Genomic DNA, 24,198 nt, shown 5'->3' on the forward strand with positions numbered 1-24,198 from the left:
CGGGGTTAGTCATATAGACACTGGATGATGCCCACATGACTGACTTCAGATACTCAGACCCCAACCCCCACAGTAAAAACAGGCTTCACCATAAATCACATTCTTAGGATAAACTTATCTGGTCAGACTGATACAGCATGGCTCAAGGCCTCCAACATTCAAAAACACTCTAATCAGACAAAATATTCCAAGAGCTCAGAATTTATCTCCTAGAGTGAGCCAAATGCCAGTCCTAAAGATGAGCTTTGGAATCTGCAGGGTTTAAGCAACCTAGGTCTGCTGAGTTAAACGCTTTTCTACACATACCTGATCTCCAAGAATTAGAATCGGTTTACACCCAACATCCAGTTCTCCAGTGCCCAGCCACCCTGGCAAATGGCTGCAGGTACATTTGGAAAAGGCTGGGAAGATCTACCACTTTTTTGCCAACGTAACATGGTCTTTCATCAAGAGGATCCAGCCTTCCCTCATTCAGTGGGGCTCTAGGTCAGGAATTGGCTTGAGACTGAGAATTTGTTGAGGACAGGGCCTTGCATTATTGGCATACTTAGCAAGATATGTAGTAACATGAGACTCATGGAAGAGCATCTCCTAACACCTACTCTATGGGGTTCTTGTAAAAGTTAAACTGGAATGTATATAAAGTATGTAACATAGTACATGGTACATCATAAATGCTCAACAAAGTGGCTATAATATTATTGCAGTAGGCCAAAGAATAAACAGAGTAGTTAATGTAGGCTCCTTCTTCAAGAAATTTAGCTGAAAATAGGGAACATAGCTCATATATAGGCGTGAAGAAGAAAAGTTCTTTATTGTTTTTAAAGACAGATTTTAGCACGTTCGTAGGCTGGGGTGTGTGTATCCAAACAAGAGAGGAACTCTGAAACCATAAAACTAAGAGGAGAGAGAAAAAAATAATAGATTTTATCAAAGTCTCTGAGGGGGCAGTTGTTGAAATCCAGGCACAGCTGTTAATGAGCATTGCACATGAGGGAGTTCCCTGAGGTGGGATGGAAGCAAGTAAACAGGAGTGATCACATTGCTAAGCTAGGAGTCAGAGTGGGGAGTGGAATGTTGAAAGAGTTCCTACTGAATACCTTGTGTTTTCTTAGTGAAGGAAAAGGATCAATATATACGGAAGACATAATACTGAAGGTTCAACTAAGATGGAGATCAGAAAAGATATTGTGGCTGGCCCCTCCCAGAAGCATTGCAATTGTTTTTCTTCATAGCTCATAGCGTGAAGACAGATGGGAGATTAATCCATATTGGGGCTGTGTATTAGTTTTTTTTATTCCAAGTAACAGAAAATCAACTTAAAACTACCTGAAGCAGAAAGGAGAACTTACTGGAAGGATACTGGCATTGCCCACTGAATACAGGGCTAGGATCACAGCTCATCATCAAATGGCCCCTGGGACTGAAGTACTTTAGGAAACCTAGGAAGTTGTCTCTCACTTCTGCCCTCCGTAGACCCATACTGGAACTTGGCCACAACAGCTCTCAAGTTTTAATGAATTAAAATCAGGCCCAAAGACAGTTATAAAATTTCTAGGAAACAGTTGGGTCAGCTTGGAGATAAAATTAGGGAAAAGAGCCAGGTCTAAAACAGGGGGCTAGGCAGGTATCTAACAGGTCTCTGAGAGGGTTGGACAGGTCTCCCTCAAAACCATAAAAAATTATTTGTAGTCTAGGGACTACATTTACATTTTATAAACAGTAATTCCACAAGGAACATAATTCATTCATCAGACATTTTAATGAGACCCAATCTGGTCTGACCCCTGCCTTGGGGTAGCTCATCATCCGAGAAGAAAGTTACAATGTAAGTTGTTAAACACCAGAACAGAGGTAATTACAAAAGCTGTGTTCTCTAGCTGTTCTCAAGTCTGGGGCTGAGATCCCAAGAGCTGAAGGAAGAAGCAACAGGGGTAGGATGACCCGCTCCAGCTGCTGGAATGAGATAAGTCATGTTCGGAAATTCCAATTTGGTGCAGCTAACCAAGGCAAAGTGGTAGGCCTATTCATTCAATTCAGTAAAGCTTTACTGAGCACCTCCTCAGGGGTGGGCACCACGGAGGTGAATCAAAGATTAAGACACTGCTGCGTTCTGGAGCTTACAAGACGGGGCAGGCATACACTTAACTTGATAACTGTATACTCTTCCAGCTTTTGTATTCAATTACCTTTCTACCCTCCTTGAACGGTCTTGCCTCATTTTATGAAAAAAATGTTGACTGAGGACTCATGGTAGGTTCTGTGCCAATGTTTCCTTATTCTGATGAGAATCAGGGAGGAATGAGACCTAGTTCTCAAGGATTTTCCAACCACTTGCTGCCTGGAAATAACCCAAATCCACCAGAAAAAGTACAAGCCAGTCCCATTTTCACTTTTTGCTGCAAGGGCATAACTACCCTGCTTCTACTTAAGATCAATCTTTTCCCGAAGCTCACTGCAAAAATCCAACTGGAACCAATTTTCCAAACACGAGGGTGCAGAAGCACAACATGTGGGTTAAAAAAAAAAAAAAAATTAGGTATTTAAGTGTCTGGAACTCAATAAACCTCTGATACAGTGCTGCCACCCTCAAATCCAATGCAATCTAGAGCTGTCAAACAAGTGCACAAGGAGGTGTCTAGTGCACAACGTGGTGCCGGCTTATTTTCACATGACCCTTTAAAAGGAACACTGAAACACCAGCACCTGCTTGGAGAGAGATGATGTGTGGAACTGAAACCCTGTCTTTAAGGAATAATTGACCAAATTATGCTGTTTAACCTGAAAATATGGCAGCAAAGTACTTGTCATTAAGTCATCTGAAGGGCTACCATTTAGAGGGAGTATTAAACATATTCTGGGCAAGGCTTACGGAAGAATGTGGCACATAACCACCTCCTAAAGATCAAAGCTATCCCACAATGAAATGACCTGCCTTGTGAGGTAGTGGGCTCCCCATTAAGGGAGATTTTAAAGGGTAGAAAACCACTTGGCAGGAGTGTTGTAAAAAGGGGTCTAAACCAGGTTTATTTAAACCTAGTATGGAGGAAGAGGCAGAGAAGGGAAAGATCCTGCCCCCTATAAATCAGATTCTCCTGACTACATGCAAGGGGACAGGTAATCCCTGTGTGCAGAGTAGAAAGGCAGACAGTCTCTAAAACAGATGGGGAAAACTTTTAGCCCTGATGACCACACACAGAAATTCTTTTAGAACCAAGTGATGTCACCTCTCCTAATACGACTGTCTGTTCTAGATACACATAGTAAGGCAGCCAGTGTGATAGAATATACTCAATTCAGGTCTGTGTCACAGACCTGGGTTTTAGTTCTGAATCTGCCCTTATAACCTAGGGCTTCTCCTTCCCTTCTCCAGGCCCTCTAAGAAATGAAATGAACTTACAATCCTTCCCATTCTAACGGGCATTGCCTTTCTGACTGAGCCCCTCCATAGCAGATCTAGGGCTACAGTTTTGGACTGTGGGGCTACACTTGTGGACCGCCAGGGACCACCTCTGGCGGAAACAACGGCCACACTCAAGGCAGGGGAAAGGCTTCTCCCCAGTGTGCAAGAGCTGGTGCTGGGCCAGGTGGCTCCACTGGGCAAAGCGCTTGGAGCACAGGTTGCAGGCATAGGGCCGCTCGCCTGAGTGAACACGCCGATGACTGGCCAGGAGCGAGGGGTAGGCAAAGCGGCGGCCACAGTCCTCACAGGCGTGCAGCTTCTCCTCAGTGTGTGTGCTGCGATGTATGGCGAGGGAGCCGCTCCGCCGGAAGGCACGTCCACAGTCTGGGCAGGGGTAGGGCTTCTCTCCCGTGTGCAAGAGCTGGTGCTGAAGCAGTGTGCTGCGCTGGGAGAAGCGGGCCTCGCAGTGCTCGCAGGCATACGGACGCTCCCCAGAGTGTACTCGCCGGTGGCTTACCAGGCGAGAGGATGAGGAGAAACGCCGCTCACAGTCCGGACACGGGTAGGGCTTCTCACCGGTATGGATGCGCTGGTGAATGACTAGAGCGGTGCGCTGGCGGAACCGGCGGCTGCATTCCAGGCAGGTGTAGGGCTTTTCTCCTGTGTGTGTGCGCTGGTGGATGGCTAGCAGGGAGGGGTACGCAAAGCGACGCCCACAGGTAGAGCACTGGTGGGGCTTTTCGCCTGTATGCGTAGTCCGGTGATTGGCCAAGGACCGGCTTCTACGGAAGCAGCGGCCACAGTCAGGGCAATGGTAGGGCTTCTCACCTGTGTGGATAACCTGGTGCTGGGAGAGGTTCTTACGCTGGGAGAAACGTTTGCCACACTGGTCACAAACATAGGGACATTCACCAGAGTGTGCCCGCCGGTGACTGACCAGCAGGGATGGGTAGGAAAAGCGGCGCCCACAGTCTGGGCAAGGGTAAGGCTTTTTCAGATTCTGGGCACACTTGTGGCTTTCCAGGGCCAGGTGGTCAGGAAAGGTACAACCACAGTCAGGGCAGATGGGACCCCCAGATGTCTGTCTGGGGATTAGTCGGGGTTTGCTGGGCCTCCGCCCTCTCTTCCCCTTTCGGGGTGCCTCCTTAGGTGGGAATACTTCCTTCTCTCCATTCTTCTTTCTGGTTCTGGTTTCTACAGGGGGACAGGGAGAGATTAACAAATACTGGGCTCCTGCTGCTGCCCATTGCAGTGTTACAAGTTACAGGTTACAAGACAGACTCAGCCTCTGTCTTCAATAAGTGTTAGTGACACAGAGAACTCAGTGTGACATACTGCTATGGAAATATGGACAGAATTACAGGCGACCCTAACCCATCTTGGAGAAGTTGAGGAAAATTTCTTAGGAAATTAAGCTGACTTTAAAAATTAAAAGTTTTTGAAGAGGTAAGTATAACGCAGGAAGTAGAAACAAATGAGGTATCAGCTGGCAGTGACTAGGTCATAAGGCCTAAGGCAATGGTTCTCAAATTTTATTGTGACCAGAATCGTTTGGATGGCTTACTGAAACACAGTGCTGGACCTACTTCCAGTTTGAGATTCAACGGGTCTGGGGTAGGGCCCATAAATTTGCATTTCTAAAATGATTGCTGGTCTAAGGACCACACTCTGAGAAACACTGCTATAGGACCTTGGACTGTATTTTACTCAATGGTTCTCAAACCTAAACATATATCCAAATCAATTAAAACACACACGTTCCTGGACATCTATAAGAGTAAATAAACAGTTCTGGGACGGGGTCCAGGAATCTGTATTTTTACCAAGTTCCCCAAGTAACTTAGATATAACTGACAGCCATTTGACAGTCAGCCTTAGCAAAAACTGAAAGTTTTTAAGCAAAGAAATATCATGATCAGATGAGAATGTTAGAAAGATAGCCCTGGTCTCAGAGAACCTGGCACAGAAACTCCAGCCCACCTGTCCCTGTGGGTGTATCTGGGGCCCTTCTACCTGAGTGGCATTAATCAAAACCTTGCTTGAATCTGAGGAGAGTGTGGTATGTCCTACACTGATTAGGGTCATCCTCCCAGAAGGGCAGAGAGAGGCGCCTGCACCCCAGGCAGCTGTTCTCCATGAGATCCCTTCAACTAAAACACAGAAAACTAAGGAAGGTATAAGGTCTTTCAGTTTGAACCCAATTCAAAGGAGGCAGGGGTAGCTTCTTTAAAAAGCTCAGTGATGCATTCACACAGTAGAGAACTACAGATGGTTAGTTTGCAAACTGATTTGTGAATCTTTGTGTGGTGGACCGACACAACACCATCAGAAACAGTACCCTGAAATTGTGAAAATGAACATAGGAAATGGAACACTACGACGTGGGTCATGGGTACCCCTAGCCACCAAAACTCTGGACTGAGTCATTAGAGGTTTCAGGCCCTCAATGGACATTTTTCACTCACTTCTTTGGACTGTTACCCGCTTTGGGCACTCCTGCGGATCCAGGGCAGCCAGTTCCCAATCATCGGTATTTCGTTCCAACCAGGAAATGAGGGCTGGTTTGGGACCTACGCACCCTGGGAAAGGAGAACCAGTTAGAGGTCCAGTTCATACATAACGCTGGGTAAATATCTACCAGTGGCACCTCCTGCCAAGGCCCCGTCCTCCTCTGAGACACAACCTGGTCGCAGGTGAGGACCCTGGACACTGCGGACTCGCTGCCGCACCCCCACCCCCACAAGCTCCTCCATCCCTTCGGCCCCGCGGAAGCGGACTGGGCCGGGCCTCACCGAGCGCGCCCAGGTGGCCGTAGGTCTCCCGCATCACGTCCCGGTACAGAGCCCTCTGCGCGGGCCGCAGACAGCCCCACTCCTCCGGGGAGAAGTACACGGCCACGTCTGCGAACTTCACCGCCCTCGGCTTCCTTCCCCCTCTCCGACCCGGTCCGGCCTCTCCTGGTCCCCGTGCGGAGAGCGGAGCCGAAGGCGGCGCCATTGGACCCGAGAAGCCGGCGCCACAGCCTTCCCTGTCCCAGCTCGGACCCTGGCGGACCCCAGGGTTTGGGAGCCCCCGCTGGACCGGGACCGAGGTTGCCTAGGGGAGATCCGGAGGGAATCGGAATCGGTCGCCTCTGGGACCAACGGAAAACCTCTCGCTGTTATTCAGGAAACTCCTGCCCGAACCTGGGGGAAAGGTACCGGAAGATGCCTTCGGGGAAAATGGCGGCGCTGCGACTGTACCGCCTTGGCCTGGAACACAGGCAGCTTCCAGCTATCGATTTTATTGACCGGAGCGCCATGCCGGCTTCCTACCCTCTTTGCCCTCAAGTACGATGGCTCTGCGATTGGGCTTCACGCCCTTTTTCCCCCTATTACATGCGCTCATTGGGCGGTGGCCGAAGATCGATCGTTCTGATTGGATGCTGGGGAATGCTTGTTTGAACGAAGCCGACGGAAGCGTAAGGGCAGGAAGCTGGCTCCCTGGTGTTGGGTGACTGAGTTCTGAGGTGGGAAGCAGCGACGTGGCTTGGGATCAGCAACTGGCCCATGTTCTCCAGCAAGTGCTGCCTAGCTGAGGGAGAGAAAGATTTGAACGAGGCAGCCACTCCGGCTAACGAGGGCTGAGATGCCTCTGGGTTCCTTTTCATGCCTTTCTTAAGAAGAGCCTTTGCTTTGGATAATAAGAAATTTCTTTGTTGCTCTTTTGAGAAGTGAACTAACATTGGTGTTTTCTGTGAGCAGGCACCGTACCCAACATATTCCACATTTTATCATTTATTCTTTGCCCCTGTTGTGTGAGCTGCTGGTTATCCCAGTTCCACTGATGAAGAAAGAACTCAAAGGGATACTGCTAGTAAGGAGAGGGACAGATTTAAACGCGGGGCTGACAGGGCCTTTATTCACGCAACTGAACTTAGCACTCTTCCCTCCCACCATCCTAATTTGTTTGCTAACTCAAGAATCCACCTGAGCTGGTATCTTCTCAGATTCGGTCACCTACATATCTCTCTACACTTTGTTTTTACATGACATTTGTTCAATGTACAAAGCATAGTGCTAGTTAGTTAGGAGAGGCCGTGTCACAGAAATAGGTCATGGTTCATGCTCTGAATGGAGTTTATAGTCTAGTGAGCATATAAATTCACAACTAATAATAACAATGATATAAGCATGTCTGGGAAAGGCATATTGAAAAGGATAATTGCTGATGGAACCAGCCAGCACCCACCCCATTGGTCCATCCCCACTTCTGTGTAAGTGTTGTGGCGTGGAGTCACCAGCTCCATGTCATAGCCCAGGGGAACTTGGGGCAGGAGGATATGCCATTTGCTACATCTCTTACCTCAGTTTATGACATACACATCTATCTCTCCAACCCATTAATCAGTATTTTAAAGCACCTACTATGGGCAAAGTACTACCCCAAAATTTACAGGGAATAAAGACAAATAATGGGACAGGAAATCACAAGATAACATAGGCAGTAAGACATTTTGAGGAAGATGATTTTATCTGAGGAAAATAAACAACTGCAGTAAACCTTCATTGAGTTCTACTCTGTCTTAAGGATACTGACTTTATTGAACAAACTACTGGGGTAGCAGGTGGAATCTCAAGATTGCCAAAATGAGTAAAACAAAGTACCTCCTCCTAATGACTTTCCAGATTGATGCGGCATGTGGGAAATGAGTTTGGTCTCTGAAGAGGTAGAATTTAGGGAGAGCAGTGGTGCTCATTATACATTTGTTTAATAAACAGCTGAATTTCGTGGCCATAAACGTCTCTGGCACAAAGCCCAGAATTCAGGAAAGTTCTGAGTATGAAGAGAAAGATATAGCACAAGATACACATACGGTAAAACTGAAGGACTGAAAGGGTACATTGGTACCAGATATTGGAGGACTTCATCCTGTACTTTGGGGAGGTGTAAATAAGGCTAGAGAAGTGAATGACCTTCCAACCATGTTTTAGGAAGATTACTCTGGTAGTTTGCAGGATGAACTGATAGCTTTGTGCCTACTCATTCTGCCTACATAGTTCAATTTGGAAAAACAAGAATGTAAACATACGCTCCTAAAGGAATAAAAAACAAATGGATAGCAAACCATTTCATTTTGGAAGGAAGAAAGTGATTAAACAAAGGAGGCTGGAAAGAATCAGACTTCCTCTATAGACATCTTGCCTAAAAGGTGACGATGTGCTGTCAACTGAACGAGGAAAAGATGCTGACATTGAATGGATAAGATGATTAAATACTAAGATGAAAAGGTGCTGGGCCCTCTTCCCACATCCAGGAAGTAGAAAGGCAGGCTGGACTAAAGTCTCTAAAGGCCCCATTTGGCCAATGTGAAAATTAATAAAGGAAACCTCAACTAAAATTGGAGTTGGGGAAGGCATGTATAGGGAGCTCTCATGCCCTACAACACTCATAGTCAATTACTCCAAACAGGAAGACATGTACCTTGAATCTCCAACAGGAAGTTGTATCTACTTTACTACCCTACAGGGAAGCACTTTGGAGAAAAAAGCATCCAGGACTTGAAGAGAGCAGAGCCCTTTTGTTTCTTTCTGTATAAATTCCTGGATTCACACTGGGCACAGAGACAAGCAGGACTCTTCCTGAAGGAGGACTACCCACTGCAAAAAAGGGTGGAGAAGATCAAGGGAGTCTACACACTCAGAAACTACAGAAAGACCACAGGCACCCTGTTCTGGGTAAAGGGAAATGGTGTTGAGGACCAACCAAGCACTAGGTGCCACCTTGTGGACACAATGATATAGATGATCTCAGTTGAAATTCACCTTTCAGAGTTCTTACGAGGATGATTATCCTTATATCACAGTTATCAGAAGGTTGAACAGCTTTCCCAAAACCTGTTAATAAAGGCAGGGATGAGATTTGAACTTGGAATGTCCTCTGCATTGCACTAGCAGCTCTGAACTGGGAGAAAGGCTTTGAGATTACTTTCTCCTTGTTTCATTCTCAGTAAGGGGAGGTGCCTGAAAGTGTAACTTTCAGTTATAGCACACATAGACTTCACATTATAGACTGACTGGAATCTAATCTTTGTCTAAGATGTTACAAAGCCAGACTTGGACAAGCAGTGTTAGTCCTAGGGGAGGGTAATGAGTAACAGAGTCTCACATTTTCTTAACAGATCCACATAGTCAAGTTCCAACCCATTCCCTTTTGTAGTGAGGCAACTCACTGATACATTTCTGATTACCTCTATATCCTCCTTTCTGAAGGGGGACTTCAAGGCACCTACAGACCTTTTCACTTTGTACATCTTTTTTCCTTTCCTGCCCCTGCTTACTGTGTATGGCCAACACTTGACGAGGAAGGGTATCAACCATCATAACCTCCTTGATGGCACTGACTGAGGTCACCCACACAGCTAGAACTTATCTGAGAAATAGTGGATGTGAACTAGGGGATCCTGATCCTGAAGGTCAGGAGCCTGGCATAGGGAATGCCCTAAAGGTCTCTGCCTCACCCTCTTTACCTAATAGATCCACTGAGGGGCTTTCAGGGCATACTTTCCCTTGAAGCGCTTCTCACACTCAGTGCAGGGAAAGGGCCTCTCATCAGAGTGGATGCACCTGTTGCTGAGTTGGAGGGAAGAGTAGGAGGAGCAGATGCCACACTCTGGGCAAGGGTAAGGTTTCTTGCCTGCATGTGTGTGTCTGCCAAAGGAGCCTCTGGTGGAAGCACTGCCTACAGTCATGAGCTGGTGCTGGAGCAAGTTTTCCTGGTGAACAAAGTGAGTGCTACATTGTAGAAAATGGTGGTGGTGCTTATCCAAGTGCCTGAGCCAGTGTTCCGCCAGCGGAGAGGGGTATGCAAAGTGGTACTCATAGTCTGTGCACATATGTCTGTGCCTGTGGGTATACATGCTCCTGCTCAGGTGGAAGTGGTAGCTGCAGCCAGGGCACAAGTAGGGCTTGTCCCTTTTGTGGAGCAGCTGGTGGTATACCAGGTAAGCCCACTGGTAAAAGTGGATACCCCATGACCCACAAACATGGGGACCATCACCAAAGTGGATCTGCCTGTGTCTGACCAATAGTGAGGAGAAGACAAAGAACTGCCCACAGTCAAGACATGTATAGAGTTTCTCCCTTGTGTGGGTGGCCAGTGCCCTACTTTTACAAAAGCAGCAGCCACACTGGGGGCAGAGAAAGGGTGCTCACCTGTGTGGGTGAGTTGATGCTGGAGCAGCTTCTTGCACCGAGAGAGCAGTTCCCATACTGCTACAGGGAAGGGCTGCTCAGCAGATAGGCCTGTCGGTGGCTGGCCAGGAAGAAGAGGTCAGCCTAGACATGGGTAGGGCCTCTTTGGAGCTTGAGAGCACTGTCACCCTGTGGCTGAAGAGCCATGAAGCAACATCTGGCAACATCCTCTGCAGTTAGATCCTCAGTTACTTCCAGGGTTCTTGCCATAACTCACGTGGTGGCCTCTCACCTACATAGGCTGAGTTAAGTTCCTTGACCCATTTCTTTTTTCTTCTTCTCTTTTAAAAAAAAAAAAAAAAAAAAAACGTCTAGAGCACCTGGTCTTCCTAGGTGGTCTCTCATCCAAGTACTAACCAGGCCCAACCCTGCTTAGCTTCCAAGATCAGACAGGATCGGGCTTGTTCAGGATGGCATGGCCATAGGCTCTTCTTTTCTTCTTACTCTTACTTTCTACAGAGACAAGAGAAGTGGAACCTAAGATTTAGGGTGTTTTGAATCACCATAGCTATCTTTCTCCTGGAACCAGGCAGTTGTTTATGGGGATGGAGCAGCACCTGAGACCAAATGCCTGTTAATCCAAGGCATAAGCGTCTAAGTTTGAATTCTTCAATGCCACACTTAGCTCAGGCAGAAGTTTTCCATTTTTTAAATATGTTATTTTTTTATTTTCCCTCTCCCCTCGGGTAACCACTAGTTCATTGTCCACGTCCATGAGTCTCTGTTTGTCCTGTTCATTTGTTGCTTTTAAGAAGTTTCCCACTTTTGAAAAAATTCTATTTTTTTGTTCCTCACTTGGGTCTTCTAAGTAAGCTGGCACCTCTTCCTGGTTAAAGGCCTTAAATGTGGGCATTTCAGAGCAAACATGTCTCAAAAAATTGAGACCTCGGTGCCTTTTGAGCATCCCAAAATACCTGTTTCCATTCTAATTGGAAGTGGGAAGTTATCAAACTTTTTATATAAAGAGTGCTCTAAGCAGCTTCAAATGACAGGTTATGCTACCCTGAGAGACAAGGGCAGGCTAACAAAGGTGACTAAGTCAACTCTGGCCCCTATCCAAGGCCAGTAGAAATATAGTATTCAGATCCTTTAGGCTTAAATTAATGAAAATTTAAAATTCACTTCCTCAGGTAGATTAGTCACATTTCAAGTGCTAAAGAGCCATCTGTGGCAGCTAGTGGCTTCTCATTTTGACAGCACAGATATAAAACATTCCCATAATTGAAGAAACCTATTTTGGACGGCAATGCTCTAGGTACTCAGCAGAAAGAAGGCAGAAGACCTCCACCTCCAATAAGGCCACCACACCCCATACCCCCAATCGGGACCAGCGAACCAGCTAGCTACCTTTGAACTTAAGGAAGACTCCAGGTCCAGGAAAGAGAACTTTGGAAGAGAAGACTCAGAGGATTCTTACCAACTGAGGTCTTTAAAGAGATGGGCGGAATGCAGGTGCGGGATAAGTGGGGCTGCCAAGAAAAAGGGCAACTCCGTCTAGCTCCCAAGAGGCTGATTTCCAGCTCAGCTCTCCTTTCTGCCCCATCCCAGATATTGGGCGCCTCGCCCCCTCCTCGGGATCCTCGGCCTCCGGCCTCCAAGCCTCCTCCTTTCTCTCTGTTCGGGAGATGAGGGTGGGTTTGGGGCTTGCAAATCTTGGGGGGAAAGGGACAACCGCGCACAAATCCAGGGGGAGAGGATGGAGCCTAGAGAAGGTGCTTCCTCTCAAAGGGTGAGGTACAGCCTCCTGAACCCTCGAAAAGGAGACCCTCTCCAACGAGACATGCTCTCAGGCGCTTCTGGACCGAGGCCGAATGGTCTCTATGTCACAAAAAGGGAAACAAAGGGAGGGCTGAGTTTCTTTGGTCGCGCCTAGGTGTCCAAGGGTCGGCCGCACGGTGTTCCTGTACGAGGTGCTCTGCGCAGTCCCGGATAGGTATATACTTTGCCCTTAAGGATCATGGCGCCATTGTGTTTCATGCCCTTCTCCCTCCCGTGCATGGTCATTGGGTAGCGCGTGGCAGAAGGAAAGAGCCGGCGTTCTGATTGGGTCTCGGGAGAATCGTTCCGATTTGAAGGAAGCCAGCCAGAGCGTGCCAACGGCCCTTTTCCTGCCAGCACAGCGGGCCTGCACCGCGCACTTGTGGACCTGGCTCGGTGCCAGGGCTGGGCTGGGCTGGGCTGCACGTGCCAAGGGATGGTGTCGCAGCCTGCTGCCTAAAAGCTCTTAGCATTGATCTCCTCCCCGGCCCAGCACGGGGCCCCATTGTCCCCAGAGCCCTGTCTGCTTCGCTCAGGGGTTCCTTGTCTCTTTGTACTCAGACATGATCCATGCTCTAACATTTATTGAGCGCCTACTGGGTTGAGCACAGTTCTAGGAGCCCCGGTGTAGACCAGGGAGCTAAACAGAAGTCTCCTTAGCCGTGGAGGTTACGTTCCTCTCCACAGCCTTCCTGATTCTCAGGTCTCCACTGGGCTTGACCCAAGGTTTAATCTTCACTGTCTGATGGCATTTAACATATTATCTCAAAACATAATACTAGGGATTGGAAAGAGGTGGCTTTAAGGGTGCCTGCTGTCAATGGTGCTTACAATCTAGTGAGAGAGTTTTGACAATATACAAGAGTCTGGGTGTCTAAGGTGCTGGAAAAGCCCCAGGTGGAGCCATCAGCCCTCAGGTAGTAGAATCATCATAATAACAGTGCAATATATAGTGTATTCTATTAGCATCTGAGGGCAGGACAGTAGGCCTCTTGCATATTTCACTTCAGGTGACAGCCTTATTTCCAATATATTTATCTGTGAAGATTTATATGGGGTCTACTATGAGAAAGCCACAGTGGTATGACACACCAGGGAATTATGAAACAGTCTCTCATCCCTGAGGTGAGCCCAGGAAAAGGTAAGTATTGCGAGTCACAAAGAAGGAGAAAGAGAAATTGAAAGAGGAGAAAGGGAAGAAAAATAAGAAAGGCAAATAGCTCCCATCTGGCTGAAACATGGAGAAAAAGCTGAGAAATTGCCTTAAACGCAGTTGTTTAAAACAGAGATTATTAGAAAAGACTATCTTCAATATTCAAAAAACTCTACTGTCCTCAGTAGAGAATGGCTACTACAAAAAAAAAGAAAAGAACAAGTGCTGGCAAGGATGTGGAGTAATTGGAATTTCTGCACCCTCTCGGTCAGAATCTAAAACAGTACAGCTGCTGTGGGAAGTAGTATGGCAGTTCCTCAAAAATTAAAAATAGCATTATTTTATGATCCAGCGATTTATTTTGGGTATATACCCAGAAGAATTCAAAACAGAGCCTTGAAGAGATATTTGTATACCAATGTTTTTAGCAGCATTATTCACAACGACCAAGAGGTGGAAGCAACCCAAGTGTCCAACAAGAGATGAATGAACAAAATGCGGTATACACATACGATGGAATATTACCTGGCCTTAAAAAGGAAATTCGGACACATGCTACAACATGGGTGAAACCTGAGGACATTATACTAAGTGAAATAAGCCAGTCACAAAAAAGACAAATACTGTATGAAACAAAGTAGAATGGTGGATGGATGATTGCCACAGACTGAGGAGCAGGGAAAATGGGGAGTTAAATGAGTATAGTGTTTCAGTTTCACAAGATGAAAAAGTTCTGGAGATTAGTGCACAATAATGTGAATACACTTAAAACTACTGAACTATACATTTAATTTTATTAATTGGTAAAATTTGTTTTATGTGTATTTTACCACAAATAAAAATAAAAATAAATACTTAACAAAATACACTAGCAGACCAAATCTGGAGACATATAAAAAGGCTTATCATATACCATGATTGGACAAGATTTATTCCAGGATTGCAAGGTTAATTTAACATCTGAAAATCAACTAATGAAACACATCATAGAGCAATAAAATAAAAACAAAAATCTCATGATCTTCTTAACAGATGTAGAAAAAGCACTTGACAATCCAACACTTGACATGATAAAAAAAAAAACACAACAACCAAGACTAGAAGAGGACATCCTCAACCTGAAGAAAGACTGAATGCTTTCCCCATAAGATCAGGAACAAAACAAGGAGGTCCACCATTGCCTCGTCTATTCTGTTTCATTCCATTCCCTTCCCATTCCATTCCATTCACCACTATTACTCTCAGCACTTCTGTTCTACTCTATTAAATTGTACTGTTCTAGCCAGGACAGTTAGGCAATAAAATGAAATAAAAGGTATCCAGATTAGAAAGGAAGTTGTAAAACTATTGTTATTTGTAGATGACATGATATACAAACTCATAAGGAATTTGTTAAAAACAAACAAAAATAAACATTATTACAGCTACTTTGGAAGATGTCAGTTTTTCACAAAACTAAACATATTCTTACTATACAACCCAGCAATTACACTCCTTGATATTTACCCAAACAAGCTGATAAGTTATCTGACACACAGATGTTTATAGCAGCTTTTTTCATAATCGCTAAAATTTGGAAGCAACCAAGATGTCTTTCAGTAGGTGAACAGATAAATAACTTGTGTATTTTCCTACACTGAAATATTAGCACTAAAATTAAATGAATTATTAAGCCATGAAAAGACATGGAGGAAACTTAAATGCATATTACTAAGTAAGAGAAGCCAATCTGAAAAGGCTACATACGGTATCATTCCCACTATATAACATTCTGGAAAAGGCAAAACTATCTAGACAGTGAAAAGATCAGTGGTTGCCAGGGATTAGGGATAGGGAAGGATGAATAGGTGGAACACAGAGGATTTTTAGGGTAGTGAAACAATTGTGTATGATGATGGATCCTATGATGGTGATACATGTCATTAGACATTTGTCAAAACTCATAGAGTATACAACACCAAAAGTCATACCTAATGTACAGTACAGATTTGGGGTAATAATATTGTTTCAATGTGTGTTAATAAACTGGAACAATGTAGGTTAATAAATTGTAACACTCTGGTATGGGATGTTGGTAGTGGAGGAGGCTGTGCCTGTGTGAAGGAAGAGGGTTATAAAAATTCTCTGTACTTTCAGCTCGATTTTACTGTGAACTCAACACTACCAGAAAAAAAGAATCTATTAGTTTTTTAAAATACTGATTCCTCATACAAAAGGATGGATCTTAAAAATGTAATGTTAAGCGAAAGGAGCCAAATTCAAAAGACTACATATATTTTATTCAATTTATATGAAATGTCCAGAATAGGCAAAAAATATAGTAGATTGGTGGTTGCCAGGGGATGGAGGAGGGGAGAATAAAGGAATGACAGCTAAGGAGTTTCTTTCTAGAGTGATGAAAATGTGCTAAAATTGATTGTGATGATGGTTTCATAACTGAATATACTAAGAACATTGCATTGTACCGTTTTAAGTGGGTGAATTATATGATTTGTGCATAACATCTCAAAAATGCTATGAAAAATAACAGTTATGTAATAATCACAGACATGGAAAGATGATAGATTATTTAAAAACAAACAAAGATAGTAGATTATTTAAAAACAAACAAAAAAACCTCAGGGCTTCCAGGAGGCATTATGGGACAGTTCCTCCCCAAGCCTCAGTCATTTTAGCTCCTCCATCTCCTCCAGGCATTTTGCACCCTTCGCTGCATCGTCTCCACAATTGCAGCTCTGGCCCAAGAACTGGTTTGAGTACACTGTGAATAAATGAATAAATGAGTGAGTAAAAAGAGATAGAGCCTCTCCGAGCACACCCAGGTGGCAGGTAGGTCTCTGGCATCGCGTCCTGGTCAGGGCCTTCTGTGCCTTAGGCTTCACGGCTGCCTCAGGAAAAAACACACTGCCGCTGCCGCGAAGCTTCACGGCCCCCAACCTCCTCCACTCAGGTCCAGGCCCTGGGCTCCGGATGGCCAGTGGGACATGGCCGGCTCTTTGGACTCTTCCAGCCTCCAGATCCTGGATGTTACAACCCAGAGCCACTGTTTTTTCTGGGCCGAGGAGACATTGCCCGGCTGAATCCGGCGTCTGAGCCCGCCCAGATCTAGCTCCGCGTGGGGCCGGGCTGCGAGCAAAAGATACGAATCACGGGGTCACTCTGATACTTAGGGGAAAATGCCCTAACGGTTTACGGCCGCTACCTGCCTTCACGACCATTATTCAGATGCAATCGGAAAGTTGTCATTACTTCCGTCCAGTTGATCTTATCAAATAAAAATCAGCTCCAAATAATCTGCTCCTGCTCTTAAAATTCCTAACCTCTCATTTGGCACTTGCAGCGACTGGCTTGAGGACGTACGTGGCTTCTGACAGCGCCCAGTGATTGGACCCATCACTGAGCCAGACTCTGGGACTCTGTTGCTAGGTAACGCTAGACAAGAGGAGGCCTTACACACAGGATGAGGCATTCCGAAGAGTTTACTGTGTAATGAACCAGCTTTGGATGGCATCCTCTGCACGATTATACCTCAGCTCCTTCTGTTCCGCTGACCCACAAGGCCTTGGAGAGCTTGTCCTGGTCGCACAATGAACTGGGTTTGTGTCCTGAGAGGAGCCAAATCTGGGAAGCTGAGCACATTTATGGAGTTTGCATATTGTGGAATCATCTAACCCTGAGCAACGCCCTATGTAAGGGTAAGGAGTGTAGTCCCTATTTAAGAATAAGGAAATTGAGTCTATGGCCATGCCACCCTGAACAAGCCCTATCCTGTCTGATCTCAGAAGCTAAGCAGGTTAGTACTTGGATGGGAGACTACCTAGGAAGACCAGGAGCTGTAGGCATAAAAAATAAAAAATAAAAAAAATAAGGGATTGTAAACTGGCAAGGTGCTTGCAATCTGTGAGGTCAACCAAAGGTTGCTTCCCCTAAAAAAAAAAGAAAAAGAATAAGGAAATTGAGACTGGCTGACAGGTGCCCAGGCCTATTTGGCTTCAAGACTACTGCTCTTTCTGCTGACCTAGGGGTTTCCATTCTGAGGCAGCACAGCCTTCAAGGAGCTCACACTCTCCTGGGATAGAAGTCCCTGCTTACCAGATTTACAGACACGCCCTCTTCCCTTTTTCTCACCTCTCTCAGGGCTAAATGGGCAAAGTCAGAATCGTATTCTTTGTTGCTCCTAAGCATCTTATAACTAATGATAATAAGAAAAACAACAACCCACACAATATACCAGGAATTGTGCAAAACACTCTAAATACAGGATCTCATTCTCTCATTAATTTAATTTAATCCTTAAACAACCTCATGAGGCTGATCGTCTCACTTTCTGAGGGGGATCACTCAGATGCTATACATCTTCACCTCGGCACAGCAATTGTTCAAAAATATCAAAATAATGAAAAAAAATTTTCTTTGCTTTCCCTTTGCCTCTGTGCCCCACCCCCAACTCCCTTTCTGTTTCCAGAGGTTCACAATGCACCCTCATTCCATAATTAACTCCCTTTACAGATATGAGGCATAGGACCTGTGATGGAAAGAGCTCAGGCCTTGGAGTCAGGGGAAACTCTCAAGCCCTATCTTGACCACCTCTTGGCAGCTATGTAACGTGAGCACGTTACTTTACCTTGACAGTGTAGGATTCTTTGTAAAATTGGGGTCATACTATCTACCTTACAGACATGTTATTGAAGTTTAAAAGAGTTAACTGTAAAGTGTGGGGCTCATGGTAGGCAGTTAATTCAAGGGAGTTATTATCTGAGGGAGATAGAACTTGGCGAACAAGAGGGATGCTGTTGGTTTGTAACCTGGGGAATTTCCCAGGTGAAATCTGAAACTGTTCCCACACATGGAGGGCATGGAGAGACTTAAAAAAGAGGCAGACCACTCCAGACTGGTAGCTGGCAAGTTTAATAAGCCAGGGAACTTACTTACAAGGCTTGCCTTGGGCAACCTCAAGATGAGTACATCTCTGCCACCGCCTGCCAGAATCTTAAAAGCTTATACAGAGACCTTAATGGGGTTCAGTCATGTATACTGTCTAGATGGTCTCAATACATTACTCTCTCAATGCCATGTCCTTGAAAACACCTCCCACTATGGGACTGGTGGACAGAATGTATGTTCCAAGGACAAGGGGAGGGGATGAGAAGCCTCCGAGTGCCCAGGTTCAGCTTGCAGATCAACCAATAGTCATGTCCTCTTGATGACCTCCTGCAACAGATGCTTCCTAGCATGTTCTACTATCTTGAAGCGGTGAGAAAATGTCATAAGTATATAATTTTTATTCTTGAAGAAGTCTTGAAGGTTGGGGGTATGGTCTTCATCCCCCACCTTCTTTACGTCCCATTCCTTGGCTAATCAAGTATCTCCCACTCATATCATTGATGCCTCCCCCACCGCCAGGTTGACTAACCTAGATTTATGGAAGATATCTGGATAATGCTTAACTTTTGGAAGATGTCTCTGGATCTGGATCTAAAACTGAGACTCGAGCTCTTTTGGTTCTTTCTTAACATATATCAGGATTTTTTTTCTACAATTGAGAGTGGTTCTGTTGATGCTTAATCAGAGCTTATAGCCAGAAAATTACTTAAAACCTTTGAGAAAGCTGTAAGGCCACTTCCCACTCACTTGTTGATATCTCATGAGAGCTGAAAAGGTTCCTGCCCTTCATGCACAAGTAGTGAGATATTTCTGGTTACTGCTTCTGTAGCTAATTAGCTCCTAGGCTCCTAGGGAAGCCATAGCCACACCTGGGGGAGAAGCAAGGCCATGCACCTTTGGTGCAAATCCAGCATAGAGTTTGCAGAAAGCCCAGCTACAGTCAAGACAACATATCTGATTCTGGGGTTTGCAGTGGGGGTTGACACAGGCTTGGATGGAGATTCCTGGTTCAAACGTGTCAGGGCATCATGAGTGCCAGGCCATGGTTCTCTGTCTCAGGGTGAGGCATCTGCTCCGGCATTGGTATCTCTATCTTCCAAGGTTTCTTGACTTTTGGTCCTTTTCTTGTGCATCTTCTTCCCCTTTTCTGCTGTAAAAGAAGGAGAATCTCAGGACTTGGGCTGTAACCAGTTTTAGTCCATGAGGCTTTTCACTGTTTTGGGGCATGAGGGCAGTGAGAAAATTCATAGACTTGAGTCAAAGTCCTCTGGATAGGTGATTAAAAGAGATCCCCAAGTCCCCACAGCTGGCTCAATGTTCTAAGAAACCTGGGACCACTGACTACTCACCAAGAGCCCATGTTGTCCATGGGGATTGATAGAATAACTCAGTCAAGGGCATTGTTCCCCACCTGTGAAAGACCTTCTCCCCTACTCCTTGTCAACAACAGGAACCCTGTAGACACTCCCTAGGACCAGCTAATGGGGCGGAGGGGATTCTGAGATCCTTAACCTGTAGAGAAACGACTTTACCATCCTTTACATTTCAAGTTTATAAAGTCCCAAGATTAGTAACATGAGTATTTAGAAGAGTGTAGCTGGAAAGCATAAAAAAAAAGAAAAGAAAAGAAAAAGAAAAGAAAACCCTGCTAGATTCTAACCTCTTTTTAGAGTGGTACACTAAAACCCTGATCTTCACCTTGAAGTGATTGTGAATGTCAACTCACCTTGAACTTGCCCCTTCCAACCAAAGGAAATGTACCCCAAGCTTCAACACTTAAGTCATCTTTGGGCCCCTTTCCAAAGAGTTCATGTTTCTTTGAGAATTCCTGTTTACAAAGCACTCTGATCTTCTGCCTCTCATTAGCAAAGGAGTCAACCTCTCTGCTTTAATTTTCTTACCTGTTAAACAGGGATAATCATTTCTTCCTCTTAGGGATCTTGTGAAGATTAAATAAAATAAAATAATATAATGAAAGGTCTTCTTTAGAAACAATGAGGTTCAGTATATGCTGAACAAAATTGATTTCCCTTCCCTGACCCCACACATGACCCTCTCTCTCCATATCATTCACTGGAGAAAGGAGGCTCAAGGGTTATTTTTAGAAACCTATAGTTGTATTCCCCAAATCAGGAAGCAACCTAGTGCAACTTGGAAGCTGAGAGAATAGAACTGACCTAGAAAAGGTACTGAAATTACACCGGATAGTTCCTTCAGAGATCTTTGTAAGTGATGGGCCCTTGAGGCCTTCCAAGAAGTGACTTTAGGCATACACAGGTCCCCTTATCTCAACCAGCTCCTCTGGCTCCTGCCTTCGCTTTGGGATCCCCAGATCCAGAGGACCATGGACCTCAACTTTTTGTTCCATCGAAGAGACAAAGGTGCTCTCATATCTTGGAAAAGAAATGAGTCAGAGGTTGTATAGGAGTCCTGGGGATGGGGGAGGGGCACAACTTCTGTGGTCCTAAACTGGTGTTATTATAAACCATTTTAAGTTGAAGCTCAGAGAAATTAAGTGGTTTGCTCAAGTCCACGCCGCATGTAAGGGATGGAGTCAGGATCAGAATTCAAGTCTACCTGACATTAGTCCCCAAGCTCTTAACCACTATGGGGTGCTGAATATGCTGCCTCTGTGACCCTCAGCTTCAGGGCTATAGCCTGTGGGTAGAGAGGCAGATGGTCTTTGGTCCCAGCCTTCACTTTCAGGAAACTCTCAAATTTAAATTTTCGATTTTATCCTCAAAAAAGTAGTCTGGACCCAGAGACCATTACTGGACCTCACCTTACCTTGGCCTTATAATTATTTTGTGAATAATACAATTTTATTGCAATGCATTTTGTGTTAAAGGCATCAGTTTGCTAAATGCATGTCAAATATACCACTGTTTTAGATTTTTGTTCGTTTTCATTTTTAAAATATGATGACAGCTTAAACAAACAACCCAAAAGGTAATGGCTAGGACCTCTCCCGAGTTTTTACTAGATCCGCATGGGCCTTGGGCAGCAGTCTCAAGACGTCTCCATCCCGCCCAGGGATCCTCCCCACTCCAAGGTTCCGGAGGACCTTTCATTTTGGATCCAAGTCCTGAGAAAGTCCCTTAGAAAGTCCGGTGACGCCAGCTTCACCGCTAGTTTCAAAGCAGTGTGACTGACGTCCTCTCTTCTCTAGGTTAAGGCAGCCTTACTAAACCAAGTACTGGTCGGGCTCGCTGCGGATGGGTACTAGGGTGTCCGGCACTGGGATCCACGTGAGCTCGGTGCGGGTCCCTACCGTCGCGCTGGTTGACAGGGCATTTCTAGTCAAACGCCTAACCAGGTGCACGGTGATTGGGCCTCGGAGGGCGGGGAGATTTGAATGATACTTGTATGGGTGTAACCTGCAGCCGATCCGCTAGTGATTCTCGTGGAGCAAGTGACCTGGGTGCCAAGAGGAAAAGCCAAAGCGGGAAGACGCGTTCAGAGGCCTGCAGGGCTCCGCGACTGCGCCTGTGGCGGCCTCCACTTGCAATGCAGCAGCCAGAGTACGGAAAGGAGCGCTGCGGGGCGGCAGGCTGGTGGCTCTCCTCGGAACTCGGCGTCCAGGGTGAGCCCCCTCCCAGCCCTGGCGACCTCCGCTGCGCTACGGGAGGAGGTCGAACTTCCCCACTAAAGAGCTCATGATGCAGGCTGACAGTGCGGCGATGGTATCCGAAATCCGTGTGCGAGTTTGGCGCTTAAAAATCCTCACTAATGGTCAGTTTTCTCCTGTATAGTAGGGGTGTCGATCTCCCGGGATCATTATGAAAAATTCCTACAGACACTTGTCTTGTGGAAGTCAAATAAAAATGTGTGAAAGTTTATATGAAATGTCCAGAATAAACGAATCTATAGAAGAAAGGTCAGGGAGAGGGCAGAATGAGAAATGGCTGCTAATGGATATGGAGTTTCTTGGGGAGGCGGGAGTGATAAAAATGTTTTAAAATTAGATTGTAATGATGCTAATATACAAAAAGCCTTTAAATTGTATTCTTCCAACAGGTGAAGTATGTGAGCTCTATCTCAATAAAGCTGTTTTAAAAAGTGTGAAAGTTTTTTATAACTTCACTAAAAATTTGGGGCACTCTACATATTACAGAATTTCCCCATCTATTATTTAATTTGTCCTCCATCCATTCCTTTGAGGTCATCAGCATTTTATTTTATTAAAAAAATTTTTTTGTATTGGCTGCTAAAATTTATTTCAGGCACGTGTTAAGCATTATACATATATTACAGACATTTACTGCTCACAAACTCCTCTGAGTTTAAATAATAAGCTTTTAATAGTTCTTTTTAAAGTCACAGAGAGATTAGATAACTTATTCAAGGTTAAAAGGCTAATGAATGATGAGGTCAAGTTTTGGACCTAGGCAGGTCCACCTGAGCACTTAACCACTTTTCTAAACTGCCTCCCTGCCAAGATTTGCTGCAGTTGTCTGAAAGTGACTGTATTGCTTTTTTACAGTTGATCAAATTGTCATAGTAATAACAATTAACATTTGTATTGGTCTTTAATGTTCATGTACACTATTTCCTTTGATCTTATCAATATTCCTGTGAGGTTACAGGATGAAGAACTTCAACTCCAATATCTCTATATTCTTAGTCCTAGAAGTCTTTGAAGTTTTATAATTACAGAATTGTGACCAGGCTGAAGAGCTGTAATCTTTTTTCTCTCTCTTAAATATGCTAGACTCCTTTTACTAAATGAGTTCTCTCTACCGACCTTCTGCTTCTTTTGAGGTCATAGAACTCTGTATGTGGGGGTTCGGATGCCACTGGTTTGGCAGAGCCATTGGCACCACAGAACCCATGGCCAAAAGCACTGGAGATAAGGCCGGGGCAAAGGAGCCAGGGGAAGGGAGGCCCCGAGGCCCTGGCCCACGGTAACACCCTCTGGAGAGAGGGTGGGCATCGTGGCTGGGAGGCTTGGTGAGGCTGAGGGAATATGTGATAGACATCAAAGAGGTGGTCTTGATTCTCTAGCCCTTCTATAGAATTTTCAGAGCTTGCTTCTAAGAAAAATAAATGCCTCTAAGAATCAAAAATATCTTCCTGAAAACTATACCATTCAGATCCTAAAAGCCAATGCCATAGTAAATGAAGTCGTTTGCTAGAGAATTAGCCATTCCTTTTCATCAAATTCATCTGATTTTCAATTTCTTGTGGATTTTCTTCAAATGATCTTAGTTGATCATTTTTTCCTCCCATGAAACTTTCACAGAAGAGCTTTAAAAAAAAAAAAATTCTCGGAATAAAGAAATCTTTTTGATCTGCATTCAGGATTTTCTTCTATATGTCCCTGAAGTTGTAAGGCCCCCAGATGTACTAAGTATGGCAGAATGCGATTTCTGCCATAAGTTGAGACTGAGAACAGACCTTTCGCTGTGGTTGATTTTTCAGACACATCATCTCAGCATGTTTGGTTCATTCTTGGCACCGAGGAAGATGAAGAGCATGTGCCTCATGAGCTGTTCACAGAGCTGGGATTGGTGAGAGAAATGCGGAACCTTTAAGGGGTCATTACTTCATGGGCTTTCTTGATGTTATAGTTCCGGTTTAGAAAATTCCCGACCGGGCCACCTTGGTTTGGACCTAGCCCAGAAGCCAGAACATAGGTCCAGACTTTTCCTGCAGGTGGACCATAGGGTCATTTGGATTTTACTTCACTGGAAGTCTCAGAATTTTTGAGACTTTAACTCCCTATGGGACAGTCCAACCTTATAGAGACCGCTGAGATTACAGTCCAC

At 45.1% G+C, this 24,198-nt stretch overlaps 1 protein-coding gene and 1 pseudogene across 1 annotated transcript; both read right to left on the reverse strand.

Annotated features, from left to right (window-relative positions):
• Positions 1 to 789: 789 nt before the first annotated feature.
• ZNF689 (zinc finger protein 689) lies at positions 790 to 9,234 on the reverse strand. Its single transcript, XM_006914131.3, has 3 exons — positions 6,196 to 9,234; positions 5,869 to 5,982; positions 790 to 4,597 (listed from the first exon to the last, which is right to left on the reverse strand). Exons 1-3 carry the CDS (start codon positions 6,398 to 6,400, stop codon positions 3,414 to 3,416), a joined length of 1,503 nt encoding a protein of 500 aa, XP_006914193.1. The 5' UTR covers positions 6,401 to 9,234; the 3' UTR covers positions 790 to 3,413.
• A 1,709-nt stretch (positions 9,235 to 10,943) lies between these two features.
• LOC112481696 lies at positions 10,944 to 11,062 on the reverse strand (annotated as a pseudogene).
• Positions 11,063 to 24,198: the final 13,136 nt, after the last annotated feature.

This window comes from Pteropus alecto, unplaced genomic scaffold (genome assembly GCF_000325575.1).
Source record: "Pteropus alecto unplaced genomic scaffold, ASM32557v1 scaffold44, whole genome shotgun sequence".
In the NCBI taxonomy this organism is placed as follows: domain Eukaryota; kingdom Metazoa; phylum Chordata; class Mammalia; order Chiroptera; family Pteropodidae; genus Pteropus; species Pteropus alecto.

Bases quoted from the DNA above. Each gene is read 5' to 3' on its own strand.
- ZNF689 (XM_006914131.3), bottom strand. From the start codon at position 6,400: ATGGCGCCGCCTTCGGCTCCGCTCTCCGCACGGGGACCAGGAGAGGCC. The intron at 5,983-6,195 runs GTGAGGCCCGGC...CTCCTTTCCCAG, and splicing joins CGGCCACCTGGGCGCGCTCG to GGTGCGTAGGTCCCAAACCA. The intron at 4,598-5,868 runs GTGAGTGAAAAA...GTCCCCCTGTAG, and splicing joins GCGGGTAACAGTCCAAAGAA to AAACCAGAACCAGAAAGAAG.